Source organism: Phasianus colchicus, chromosome 1 (assembly GCF_987193195.1).
Source record: "Phasianus colchicus chromosome 1, bPhaCol1.hap1.1, whole genome shotgun sequence".
NCBI lineage: Eukaryota > Metazoa > Chordata > Aves > Galliformes > Phasianidae > Phasianus > Phasianus colchicus.
The window spans coordinates 42,787,129-42,802,172 of record NC_143436.1 but is presented as its reverse complement, the minus strand read 5'-3'; the positions used below and the strand labels follow the sequence as shown (position 1 = coordinate 42,802,172).

The 15,044-nt window shown below is 34.3% G+C and overlaps 1 protein-coding gene across 2 annotated transcripts in view; it reads left to right on the top strand.

Annotated features, from left to right (window-relative positions):
- RASSF9 (Ras association domain family member 9) overlaps positions 1-13,906 on the top strand; it is a 28,963-nt gene extending 15,057 nt beyond the window's left edge. For both annotated transcript variants that reach the window (XM_090139494.1, XM_031589637.2), the window contains exon 2: positions 10,974-13,906. In XM_090139494.1, coding sequence (XP_089995620.1) covers positions 10,974-12,249 — 1,276 coding nt within the window. In that variant the 3' untranslated portion in view covers positions 12,250-13,906. The remainder of the gene's footprint in view (positions 1-10,973) is intronic.
- The last annotated feature ends 1,138 nt before the right edge of the window (positions 13,907-15,044 follow it).

Genomic DNA, 15,044 nt, shown 5'->3' with positions numbered 1-15,044 from the left:
GGTGGTGATAGTGTTGAAAAATAGTGTTTTTTAGCTGAGAATTTGCTCTATCAAATAGTGTTATTATGTTCTTTGTATCTCTTGTAGTTTCCATGGAAATAAATAGGAAGCATTGCTTTCAGAGTAAGCTATGTGTGTATATATACATAAATTGTTTTAAAGATTATTAGATGTTGCAAAGTTAAGAAAGCAAACATAGGAAATATCAGATTTCTGGCTGCTGATATGATTGGACTTTGGGTTTTTCTGGGGAAAAAAATATATATATATATATATGGGTCCTATAATTTTATAATACACAATAGTTTAGATTTTAAATAACCAAACATGATGTTTGATAAGATGGTTGAGCAGATCCATAGGCTTGCTGTTGCAGAAGAGGCATTACTAAAGCCCACATACCATGCTACTTGACATACTCAGCAATCTTTGCACTGACACCCATTATCACCTGACACCATATGACTTAACTCAAAGATCAATGCTCAAATATATGTGTATATATATATATATATATATACATTTCACAGGTAGTCATCAGATTACCTACCACTTCATGAAATTCTAAGTTTTGCAGTTGCTAACCTAAAAAACTGTACTTTGCAGTAAAATAGTATTTAGGATTATCATTTGTCTCAAATAGTTGTAAGCATTTTTGTGTATTTTAGAGATGGGCTTAAGGTGTTAAAAAATCAATCAATAAAAAAATGCTGATTCATATGATGTTTCTTTTCAAAATCATGGGCACAATGTCCATGCTCTGAAATTCACCATAGGCTGCTGCTGAGCAGCCACAGAAGTAATTAAAATCGTTATCTTTAAAGAGAAGACTGTAAGGAACAGAAGAGTTTCTTTGCTGAGGCTCTGTTCATCTTGAGGAATTGGTGAAAATAAAACAAGTCCATCTGGACTTTGTTTTCTTTCACTGTGAATAAGGTTAGCATATGTTCCCACATGGTGCCACTGAGAGCGAAATTGTTTGAGCCGTACTCTGTGTTTAAGGGTTCATAAGATGGTAACCATTACAGTCTCCTTTAGCCCTGGGAGTATCAGAAAGGCGGCGTGAAATCTTATCATTTACTTGTCTGCATCTTGTTCCTTTATTCAACTTACTTCATTATCACTGGTCTGTGTGTAGTGCACTTTGTTCTTGTTCTGGCAGTCCAAGCCCAGCCTCAGAATGCTTTGTTTATTTCTTCACTGAGAAAGATGTCAACAAACCCCAGGGGGGGGGATATAGTATACATTAGCTTTTCAATGAGAGCTGAACACAATTTCATAAAACAACAATAACAAAACTAGTGCCTACAGCTCCTGGAATTCCCCTCATTTCTTTTAATGTCAAAAGCTTATAAACAGCCAAGGTGATTCTAAAAGACGGTTTAAAAAAATTCTAATGGGAGAAGTTAGATAATCTAAATTTCTACTGTAATAGCAGCTCTTAACTTTGTCATCTTGAAGCTTTTGTTTTAAATTAACTATACATATTTCTTGTTCTTCTGCAAATTTTAGACACATTCTGCACATTTTTAATAGGAGCTTCTTAAAGCTTCCATAGTATAACCAGTGCTTCAGTATACACAAACACGTAAACTTGATATATACAGAGAGTCATTTTGGCAATATAGCAAAATTTTCATGGTAGCTAAAAAAAACACCTAGCATCTTCATTTATCAAGTAGTAAAAACTACCCACTGCTGAAAATCAAAATACAACATTTACTGTATTGGTGTTCCTAAAGTTTGCAATGTTGTTTACTAACATTGAGGAATTTGAAAATGCTTGACTTCCTGTTCCCCCCATCATGGGGTAACAAATGGTTTCCACTGGATATCTGTCAGTGTTTGTTTTGGCTATGGAGCTCCTCGTGGATCTGCCATTCCTGTATGACACCTGTTTCCTCAGTAGCATTGCAATAGACACATTAAAGCATGTTTTCTCAGTAAAGCAAATTGTTAATACTATTGTTGTTCATCTTGGAAAATATTTTGGTATACAACTAGCTCTGTTCTGTTTTCAAGCCTCCACTGTGTCAGACCATCACAAATACGGACCCAATACGATAAGCGCATTACCTGCTGTGACAGTTTGTGTACAAGGAAAGTTACTCACTGAAATTCCAAGCATTTTTTGAATAATATCCACTTACCAGTCTTATGACTTTGAATATATAATACAGAAAGGATGATTTGTCTGACAGGAAGGAAATTTAAAGCATAGTTTATAGGAATGTGTACCCTCGGGGAGAGAAATGCTTTCAGAAGTAAGACTGAAGAAAAAGACAGCGGCAGATGAAGTCTTCATTTGAATGGAGACTGCAGCCATTGCACTTGACTCTAGTTTAAGTCATTGCAAAGTAAACATGGTAAGGGGCAGAGCTAATAAGTAAAAGGAAGTATAGAGAGCTTTTGGTTAACTCTGATGAAAATCTGCCTTTGGAATTTGCAAAGGAGATTTTGCAAAGTATTATCTGTCAGAGTTACTGGAGTTACTGTGTCATTATTAAACCTTTTCTTCTCCCACAATATCATCTGCTGTAACTTTTGCAAGGTGGATAATTCCTCTTGGAATGTCTTTCTTTTTTTTTTTTTTTTTTTTTTTATGTAACATTCTGATTTAGTGTAATGCCTTGGCTCATGCTTTTCTGTAACATAAATACAACTATCCACCCACTTATCTGATGAGTGGTAGTTATTATTTTCAGTCCTTTTTGTGGGATGCTTTTATTTCTTTTATATAAGTTTTAGGCAGTATGAGTTGATGTGTTTTTTTTCTCTTCCTTTAATTTTTCTCAAATATTGGTCTCCATTTAGATGCCTATGTCCCAAGCACTGCAGTTATTAGAAGGAAGAACAGTTTCTCATGAGATTTTCCAAAATTTGAGGCTTAAATTCATCAAGAATTCTCTTGTGAATGACTTACTTACAATAAGACAATTAAGTTGAAGAACTTTGTATTTTAAACTATCATAAATTTTTTTGTTATCTAGCTATAACAGAACAGTACTATCTCATACAAATTCAGTTACTTAACTGAAAACTGTCATACAGCACTAATATAGTGTAAAATGTTCGGATGAGCAGAAATTTCTACTGTAGATCATTGATGAATTATAATGCGTGTAATTTTGTACAAAAGCAAAATGAGGTGATAACATTCCTCTGAAGAAGGGAGTAAGGAAATAGTTATAGTTTTAATTGAAAAAATGATAATTTTGATAGAACATAATTCTCAGCAGCTGTTGCTAATTACAGTGTTTCATAAAGGCTTCCTGACTCTGGAAACCTGACTGAGTTAAAAATTTACACATTTAAAAAGGAATTCCAAAATGCACAAAAACTAGTAGTGAGAGAAGTATGTGGTACAAAGCTGGTTTGAATAGCCTTTATTTAAATCATTTTTCTTGTTTCAAATATCTGAAATATTAAGATTAGAGCATCCAAACTATCATGTATATGCATACGTTTGAAAAAAGTCACATGAATATCTAGATACCTAATTTCCTCTTTTGTTTTTATTAAATGCCTATGTGCATTTCTGTAAAGGAGTAAGCTATATCATAAAACAGCATTAATAGATACAGAAACAGATGGTAAAGAGAAATTTAAGTAATCTATTTTGAAATAATTACTTTGCTTTCACAAGTTCTGTCGTGTTCTTTCCGAGCATTCCTGTAGTATCAGAATTACACTAACTACCTATAATGAGTTTTTCTAACTATTTTTATCATTGTTAAAGAGCCCCTTGCCAATATACCTTTTAACTAGATACTGCCATTGCATTAGTGTCGTGCAAAAGAGAAGAAGGAGCAAGATTCTGGCACCTCATACTAGAAATTTTTATCCCCTACATGAAATGGATATAACTGTGCAACATTAAATTAATATTTCTGAAATATATATATATATATATATATATTTATGAATCAGTGAAGGGGAATGGCAGTGTTGTTAGTTAATAGGCTGTCTTGAATCCCTAAGGCTTTGGAGTAATTCCAGCTTCCCTGCGTGGTGAGAGGAGATACTTCCTCCTTGCTGCTCTTAGGAAAATCAGAAGCATGTAACAAGTTACTTAGATGAGAGGTATACTGAGTGTAGGGTTTGGCCTTTATTTCTTTCTGAATAACTCTTCAGAAGGTGATAGAAAGCTGAGCAAAAAGGTGGACTAAATTTGGATGGTCTGAATAAAATTTGTGTGACCTTTCAGTGTTTGTTTTCCATTGCTTTCATTTGTTTCCCAAAGATTGAAATTCTGACCTCAGTTTCCACATAGGCCTGCCTATTCTCAATTGACTCAGTATTTAAAATCACTTTGTTAAAAATCCTTATTGATCAAATTAAGTTAGAGCTATAAGTAAGGAAGTGATGCAATACATGGCACCAATATATTTATTTGTCACATATACAACATAGCCTAAATAGATAAACATATATTCAGAATTATTGTCCATTGCTTCATATATGTTTTCTACATATATACATATATAGTAATCTATTGAGATTTTGATAAAGAATAAGAAGAGCAATTTCATTGTCACTTCTAAACGTCATGTAGAGGCTGATAAATTACTTAGTTCTTATATACCTGCACACATAAATGTTATGAGAAGCTCTGAGATGACAAGTATAGCATGTGTCCCGTGCAGGTTGTTTGTATCAGAGTTGTGTAGATAATATTGGCCTCTTCTTCTTCCAACAAGTAAATATAATTAAGAGCTATCATACTTTTTTGTAGTTATGGCTTAGATCTGAGTCACAGAGATAAAAAAAACTTTATTAGCAAGTGCCCAAATAAGGCATGTACTCTCTGCCTCCTTGTGCTCTGAGGAAGCACCTAAGGGTGCCAAGAAAAGAGAAGACCATAGCACACTTGTCAGAATCCAGATGGGCAAATATGTTGCCTCAGCAGCATACTCAAAGGCTCTTTGAAACATCAGGTTATTAAATGCTCTTGTGGCCAATGTCTCTTGTTTTCTCAGGATATTTTACACCATTGTGTCGTGTCCTTTTAGAAAGAGAGCAAGTGTCTTGGTGACTGAGCCTGCTTGGCCAAAAGATCCACACTGTCCAACGTGGCAGGCAACAGATAAGACACAGAAGGTCTTTGACAAAGAGCTAGAAGCAGGCAGCTAGAGAGGGGGAAGGGAGAGCCTGCTGCGAGAGGTGGCAGAATTGCCCTGCCTGGGCCTGTCTAACACTGGCACTTCCTGCTTTTTAGAGAGCTCTACAAATCTTTCTGGACTCCAGAAAAGCAGTGAGATGGCAGGTACTGAGGCTTTACGCAAAGACTCAACTTTAAATACCTGGTAGACAGCAAGAGAGTTGTTTCTTAAGATTATTATTTATCTTCTGTTACATAGTTGCTTTTGATTTGCCCAATGAAAAAGTGAATTGTTCTAAGTGGTATCATGACTAAATGTAGAGTTTTGTTTCACAGAAGTGTCTAAGTCATACTCTGTAGAAGTCCTGACAGATGCATAAATACCAGAGAGCTCAAGCCATCTGAGGACCCTGTCAGAGCAGTGATAAATCAGTGATAAATTATCATCTGATTTGCTGCAGGTTAGACTGTATGTGCAGGTTCACTGTGTAGGTGGTTTATATTGTTTGTAGGAGACTGTTCATAAGCTACAGTTCTGTTGGTTTGTTGTTGTTTGTTTTTGCATTGCCAAATTATAGCTGTGTTGTGTTGTTTAGCTTTTTGGGTGTCATGTATGTTGAAATGTATTCATAGAAGCATAGCATCAAAAAGAAAAAAAATAACAAGAAGAAAAAATCTCAGAAGTACAAAATCAGATTCATTTTTAAAACTAAAACAGGCTAAATTAGTTTTTTTCATCATTTATCAAATACTTGCAACTGTATTTCTGCCACAGAGAATTAGAGTCTATGTGACACTTGCTGATGCAATGGTGAGAGAAAAAAAGGTGGCACTATGACACTGAGTGTAATAATATCCCAACCTACAAGCCTTTGTACTTTCTGACAGATACAGCATCATGGCATCTGATTAACAGTACTTAAATTCACACATAATAGGTAAAAGCTCTTTCATAGCTGAAAATAAAGATTATAAAATATGATTGCACTAATAAACAGGTGAAAAAATAAAACTAGGCTATTTCACACAACTTTCCAGAATGAAATCTTTGCTAGTAAATTTATACATTATTACCAATTTTATGCATTTTCCAGCAAAGAATTAACATGTTGTTTTGTGTGTAACTTGCGCTCACCTGCAGATTTTTATTCCATGTAAGTGATTTCTGTGACTGAGAGAATCCACCTAGTACCATTTTTGATCATGACCATGATCAAATTTTACTAAGAAAAAAAATTTTGTCTAGGAAATTTGTCATATTGGTTTAAAATTATTGAAGCATTAAGCAGTAGTTCTAGTAAGGGGCTCATAAAAATGTATTGGCTTTGAATTTTCTAGCCATTACCTAGATACTTTTAAGTTACTCAGTTAGTTTAGTTCCTTGGGACAAGTAGATAAAAAATAGAACTATTCTGAAAGGAATTCCATTTTATTTTGATGTGAAAGTATGCAAAGAATTTATTGTAGTGAAGGAAGAGAATAATTTTATCTGTGGGTTAATTTTTCTCATTAAAAAGAAGTCCAAAATATTTTAATGTCAATTATATTTTAGAAACAGTGTATTAAGCTTTTATCAATATAATGCATAACCAATCTAGACCCAACATAAAATTTATTGAAATTAGTAAGGACAAATGAGTATGTAGGCATAAGGGTATAATTCTAAAAGGAGGAAATTATTTATTTGATTGTCTTGACTGCTTGTAAAGCTATATATTCCATATATGAGGGGTCTAACATTTCCAAGAAGGCAACGAATTACATTTTTGTTATGTGTGGTTCTTTTATGCCAGTCATCTCTTTAGTGAATATCAAAAGTGCCGAAGTTATTTAATATTTTGACTCTGTGCAACATAAGTATGTGTTTTTGTTTTGTCTATATGTATTACTTTTCTTCCCGTAGGCCTGAATATACGTTTAAATTCTCACTTGTTTCCGTGCAATAAGTGACTCTGATGGGGAAAAAAAAAAAGAAAAAAAGAAAAAAAGGAAAAAAAAAGATAAGCTTTCCTCTTTATTTAAATGACCCTCTAAAAGCAGATCTCATTGCTGTATATTGTTATTTTTAATATTAAATTTCAGGGGAAAAAAAGAATAATCTTACAGTCCTGTTACATTTCTCTTGAATAATGAACCATAATGTGATTGGATTACTTTCACATGTATTTAGCTGCCTGAAAATGAGGTATTTAGTTAAAGGTGATCACATAGATCTCTTGTAGTTAACAAAAGAAAGAAACAGTTTCATTTGAAGTTTCATACCAAAGATCATAGATGGTTTAGAATGTGGAGGTCTCCTCTTCCTTCATGACAAGGAGGAGCTTTGATAGCGAATTTATACTGACTACTGACTTCTGGACATCTAAATGAGATGAAATGTACTTAATATATGCAGAATCTGCCCTCCATTTTCTATAAGGAAAGCATACTCAATAAAAGATGATTCCTACTACTAGCATCTTCTTGCATCCTAAAACAACTCTTTCATGATTGTTATGCTGTGACAGACAAGCTGAAGTTTCATTTTGGGGGGTGGGGGGGGGGGGCATAAATTGGGTTGTGTCGATTAAAGAATTACAGAATTAATTTTACTTAAAAGGACCATGGTGTGCCACATCTGTTTACTACTTTATAGTGGAAGATAATAAAGAACACCTTTGATTTTTTTCAAGATATTAGAATTTCATAGTACTGTATGAGTGTAAATGACACATTAGTTAATTTTAGATTAAAAAGCATAATTAAAAATATAGTAACGCTGCTGAATAAAAATGAGGATAATATATGTTGTGACAAACATGGAAAAAATAATGACAGAATTTGCACTTTACAGACCTATTTTGATCCTACAATTAAAATAATGTTCAGATTTTTTTTCCTGCAAAAGGTGAGAGTATAGTTACATAGTTCTATATGCACACATAGAGAAGTATATATCCGTATGTATAAGCTACTTCTGTGCACCAGTATGTGGATAAATTTTCCATTGTTGTAGCTACTATTAGTTATAGACTTCAGTATTTTAAATATGTAAATATGTATATTTGTCTATGAACAACTAAAGAAAAATCCTTCCAAAGAAAGCTCAGTGTAGAGTCTGGCTGGCCAAGTGCACTGTAACTGAAAAAATATTGTGGATGGGGGGAGGAGGATGAGCAGCTAGAAAATTATTGAAAACAACAATCTAAATGCTATGTATTTAGTATCTGTATTTGGGTAAAGTTTGCAGAGATCTTGTAGAAATTGCTTTTCAATACATGATATCTTTCCATCAGAAGTATGCTGAACACCTGCTGAAGTCAGCAACAAGTCCATCTCAAAAATGTGTATAACATAAGTATTTATCAGTACACAAATGCACTAGTATCACAGAGAGAAAATGTCTTCACAGACAAACTTTAAATGAACCAGAAGGAAAAGAGAAAATAAACTTCTGTGTAACTCAAATAATCTTTTACACGCTGAAAATACCAAGAAAGAGACAATATTTCAATCAGTGAAAAAGGAGAATGAGAAAAAATAGGAAGAATTTCCATGCAGGAACGGATTGTATTAAGACTCTCAGAAGAATGGTAAAAAAACAATATGATGTTCATAGCCTAAAATGTATTTTTTGATTATGAAAAGCAACAGGGAAAGCATGTTCTGAACTTACTGCCTCAATATTCCAGCCTAATATTTCTGAATTTTTTAACACTGTTGCATTTTTTAATTTTTCTGTCAGTACTTTTTCAAGCTGAAATTCAGTGACTGGTAGTATACTTTTATTTTTATGTCAGTTACTTGTATAGTAGTAGGAAACACTGTTTGAGACACTATTTTTGACAATTCATTTTGCCATTTTCTATGTCTGCCATAAATTCTTTCATATTTTCTTAAATAGTCTAGGAAAAATGCATTTTTCTTCTGAATACTAGTTTTAAAAAATAATTGCAGTAAAATCCTGGAGTAAGAAGGAATTATTGAAATGAGAAAATGAAATTATCATTCAGAGCTATCTAACAAAACACAGGTTTTACAGAAGAATATTCTAAGACTTGAAGCAACACAGTTTGACAGAGTTCTCCTGTATGACAATACTAATAAAATCGCTCTGGTAGGTTTTTTCAGTTTTCATTTGCAGTCTCCTGTCTCTTGAGGGTTATTGCCCTCTGGTCAGAGTGGCACCTATAGTTGAGTCAATCATAGTTCACTTTAATGGACTGTAGTTTTTCTCCTCTGTTGTATAATCCTTAAGAAAAATGAAATAAGTTATATTGCTTTAATAATTATAGGTTATAACCTATTAATCTTATTAACCTAAGTAAAACTCCATTCCTAGTAAATCTCAAAAAAGAAAAATCAACTAGAAATGTCCTATAAATAAGTAGTTCTAGATAGAAAAAAAAAAAAAAAAAAGTGTGGTATTGAATCCTTAGAATACCATGGACATTGCCATTATCATTTTCAGACTTCCTTGTCAGACTGGATTAAACCTCATTTATTCAACAGAACTGAAAGTGATACCAGAAAATCCAAAGAAATGTGCATTGCCTCAGAGAACTTGTTATTTTTATCATTTTAGGCAAGAGGCCTAATCACCAATTCCAAACAAGTATGTGGAGGCTAGAGGATAGGAAAATCCTGGACATTGATCTATCTACTAGACCTGTCATACCAGAGAAAAATATTCCTTGCTTCACAATCACAATTAATGTCATCACTTTTTGATAATGTATACACTCCAGAACAACTATTTTCAAGGCTGAAGCATCAGAAGAGTAAAAGTTCATCAAAAACCTCTGATGAGCAACTTGAGAGCCCACTATGAACTGCAACCACTTCCTGTGAACTAGATATTGATGCATTAACTTTAAAAAAGAAAAGGTCTAATAGCCCACTAGTTTTATGTTTTTGTTGACCTCTTTTTTTATGTTTTAATAAAAAATATATGAAATAAAGAAATTTTGTTACTTATATACATTTACTATATCACCAAGTCTTGCCTGACCTTCTATGATCATGCAGCTGCACCAGTGGACGAGGGAAGAGCCACTCACAACATCTATCTGGACTTTAGTAAGGTCTTTGACATGGTCTCCCATAACATCCTTCTTTCCAAATTGGAAATACATGAACTTGATGGGTGGACTATTCAGTGGATGATGAACTGGTTGTAAGATCATAGCCAAGGAGCAGTGGTCAATGCACGCTGTGTGGGTGGAGATCAGTGACAAGTGGTGTCCCTCAGGAGTCAGGACTGGAACTGATGTTAATATCTTCATCAGTGACATCAACAGTGGGATCTAGTGCACCCTCAGCAAGTTTGCGAATGACATCAAGGTGTGGAGTGCAGTCAACATGCCTGAGTGATAGTTCTGTCTTTACCATCAAACTCTTTTAAAATAATGTTCTATTATCTTTTTCTCATTTTCAACCCTGTTTTGCTGTGAAGTTAGAAGCAAGATTCTTCCCTTTAGAAGCTTGGATGATAATAAGAGATTACAGAATATTTATTTGATTAGAACAGATATGCAGATCTGAAAGTTATGTTACCTTAGGATAGCTTGGAAATTTTCTTGCTTATTATTAATGAACACTTGTTAAGTCCACAAAAAATAGACGCCACATTTCTGTGGGAATTAACAGTTAGCTGGACAAGTAGTAACGTTAGAGCAGTAGTTGAAATTGCTGTGTTTTTCTGTTACTAATTCCAAAAGTATTTTTTAATGTAATTTAAACAAGTATATTGTACTGTACAAGAATATGGGAATTTTTTCAGTGTATTGGTTATATCAGAATACTGGTGGTGTTCTAAAGTCTCTGCCATTTAAAAATAATTTAAATTTGGTCTGTCTCCTTTTTTTTTTTTTTTTTTTTTTCCCCCCCTTAGGTCTCCCAGCAAAGACATGGCTTCAAATGAACGAGAGATTGTGGTGTGGGTTTGCCAAGAAGAGAAGATTGTATGTGGCCTGACAAAGCGCACAACATGTGCAGAAGTGATTCAGGCTCTGCTTGAGGAACATCAAGCAACATTTGGGGAGAAAAAAGTCCTCTTTGGAAAACCTAGTGATTACTGTATTGTAGAAAAATGGAGAGGCTCTGAGCGAGTCCTTCCTCCTTTGACAAAGATTCTGAGACTTTGGAAAGCCTGGGGAGAAGAGCAGCCCAATTTGCACTTCGTGTTGGTAAAGTCCGATGCTTTCCTTTCTTTTCCATTGTGGAAAACAGCTGAAGCTAAGGTAGTACAAAATATAGAAAAGCAGTGGGAACTCAGCCCAGCAAATTACATGAAGATGTTGCCAATTGACAAGCAAAAGAAAATTGTTAGAAAGACTTTCCGGAAACTCGCCAAACTTAAACAGGACAGTGTTCAGCAAGACAGAGATAATATGGAGACACTGATTCATTTAATCATATCTCAAGATCATACCATTCATCAGCAAGTCCTTAGAATGAAGGAACTTGATATGGAAATCGAAAAATGTGAAGCAAAATTCCACTTAGACCGCGTTGCCAATGATGGAGAAAATTACGTGCAGGACTCATATTTAATGATCAACCCAAGTGAGGCTGAGCAGCAAGGGAGTAGGGCAGATGATCAAAAAGAGATGCATGATTATTTCAGCAAAAGTGAGGGAATTTTACAGGTTGAAGAGAGACTAAAACATCACAAACAATTAATAGAGAAGCTGTGTGCTGAAATAGAAAAAGAGGTACATGGTATATGCTCAGAAAAAAATGAAGATGTTGTTCATACAGAAGGAGCTACTAACACTCAGCTGGAAAACTCAGATTTGGACAGTGTAAAGTACGAGCTGGAAAAAAGTATGAAAGATGGTCTCAGAATCAATTCATACCTGAGCTGCATTCAGAAAGAACTTACCTACAGAGACTCGCTGCTTCAAAAGAAGGAAAAAGAATATGAACTTCTTACAGAAGAATTTAATTTACTACATGTTAAAGACAACATTGAAGTGAGGCTTCCATCAAACGAGGAGCTGCCTAAGGGCAGTGGCATCTCCAGTAACAGCACTGCAGTTCCTGATTTTGTTCATAGAGTGACTAATTTGGACATAAACGACACTGACTCTGACACTGGAATTAGCTCTACACACAGTCAGGACTCCGAAATAACTTCTGGGGACATGGTACTGTTATCAACATAGTTGAAAACAGTCATGAATTTATGAGAAGTCATTTTTTGGAGGACATGTTTAAGAATAGATGAGACTTGTTGTCTTGGAAGTTCATCCCTTCAATATGTTAAAAATGTAGCACAGCTCTAGAAAAGTAAACAGTATCTGTATGCTTAAAAGTGCACTTGTTTTTAAAAGCACAGGCAGTCTCGAGTAGCTGTGAATGCATTCACAGCTAATACATGCAAGGCTGTAGGCTTTGCTAAATCCAGACAGACTCTTTAGTCTTTGTAATATTGATATTCAGTGAACAGGGGCATTCTGACTTGTTTGGACCAAAAGCCTGTAGATTTGACATCTGTTAATCTTTAAGTCCACCTCTACATCTCTCTTAACTTTTTTGAAAAGTGAACTAGAGATTATATGGAGAGCTTGATCTGCTGTTACAATAGTTTTATTCAGCTGGAGTTTCCTTGGCATGAAGCTGCTGTAAAGGAATATATAATCAAGCATATAGACTCTTAAAAATATTTATGATGCTTTAAAACAAACAAAAAAAGCAATTTTGTTTGTGTAACTTATAACCCAGTTTTGAGTTAATAGGATGATAATTTCAGAAACACTTCAATCCCACTTTAAAAATGACCATACTCACATGGATTGTTAATTTCCATTTTCTTTCAGCAGCATCCAACTGCTGGTAAAATCCTTGAAACTCCCACACTTCTGCTCTTACTCGGCAGTTGCCGTGGTGATGCTATGTGGACACAATTTCTGCCAGCGGGCATGTCAGAACTGCCTGCCTCCTGCTTCTGTGAGTTGATAAATCCCAAACTCACACCTAGCCCCAGGGGCATTTTCAGGAAGGCTTTCTCCTGCTTATCTCAACAGTAGGATCTAGTGACTTGGGTCTCCTTAGATCATGACTATGAAATCAAACATAACACGAGAGACAGGCCGGGACCAGACATTTTTTACTATCGGTTCCCAATGGCCAGGTCGTTAAGCTTCTCAGGTAGCAGACAGATTGTCAAATTCTGTCTGATACTGATTTGGAGCAGGGATACAGACATGAATTGCTATTTCCTTGATAGGAGGACTTAGGATACAGCTAAAGCTGGTCCACTCTATATATCTAATTAAATATTGGGTCACAAAGGGAACAAAAAAGAATAGGAAACATGAGATTTTTATAACTATGTGGTTTACTCAAATGATTTATCTTAGGATGTAGTCATTAATCTCAAATCCTTCTTCAATGAATGCTGCAAATTCAGAATTAGGTGTATAAGTCTTAGTTACTGAACAAGGTTTCTAACTCTGAGCTAGAGACTGCTGACAGAAAGAACACTGAATAATTTCTGGGTTGCACACTGAGGATTGCTATGTTTATATTTTGCAGATCAATTTGTTTTATGCTTTTGAAAATATAATGTAAATCTGAATAAATGAATTGAATGGAGAAATAGTTACTAAATGAAGTTTAACTCCAACAGAGTTCAAACATAGCCTGCAAAAAAGAAAGCTTACAAAGTGAGTGAAAGGGCTATACCTAGATAGCATAAAGGTAGAATACTTCCAGATGCACTGCTTTCTTTTCCTGTATTTTTGTTCTCTTAAATGTTTGCCAGACAACTGTGCTCTGGAATGACAGAATTGTCAGGACTGCTGATTAGCACATATTACATTCAGGAAGAGAGAGAGAAAAAAAAAACTTTTTCTAAAAAGCTAATTTTTTTATCCCTTTCTTTCTTTCTTTCTTTCTTTCTTTCTTTCTTTCTTTCTTTCTTTCTTTCTTTCTTTCTTTCTTTCTTTTTTTAAGATTTTTGAGTCCTAGATATTATAGAATTTTTATTCCAAGAATATGTGGTAGTTACCTTAATATATTGTTTTGTGTTATGTTTTTATCATATAATGTTATTTGAATACTTCAATAATAATGTTATATTTAGGCTCATCAGCTCTTGATGGAAACTCAAGTATGCATCAGATATCTTATCTTTGTAATAATTTATTAACACAACTCAGAATCTTTTGAACTCTGTGATATCACTCTGACAAGTAGAAAACACAGCTTTGACTGCTGAGAGTAGGCTAATGTATTCTCTGAGTTCCTGTGAATGTAGCTAATAGTTATTTCTACTGAGTCTTTTTTATAAATACTTAGGGGGTAAAAGTGCAAGCAAAAGAATATACATAACTATGCAGGCCAGTACAATACCTGTGTGGGAAGTAATTTCCACTCACACTCTACCAGATTTATTTTACTCATAGGAATTTGTACTGATTTTCACATGTCATCTTCATCCACAGTATGTGCCTGATTATATATCCCCTGCAACTTGTAGATCTTGAGTATTACTATGTTCTAAGAAGAAAATAGGAAAAAAATAGGTTGAGAGAAAGAATATTTCTTAATAAAATAAATTAACACAATTCACGGTGTTTTGAATCTTATACTTTGATATCTCATAAAAACTTGTTTATTTGTGAAATTAGATAAATGTGCAAGATGATGAAGTGTGCATGCTTTACTCTTTATCTGCTTTTACACTTTTCATATGCTTGATTGACCTGTTTTTAGCATGCCAAAGTAAAATTTATGGCCCTTTATCTTCACTGATTTGCATCAACTGTCCACATTTTTTTTTTTTATTCCCCAAAGAAAGTGCAAAAACAAACATTTGGGTTCGTTTCCTGTCATTCTCTCAAGCCAGTTCCCTTTCTACCTACCCAGAGAGAGAAAATGTGAAATGTCAAAGTGAAATGAATGGAAATGCATTTTGCTACACTCATATGTACTAAAAGGTTTTGAAATAAATACT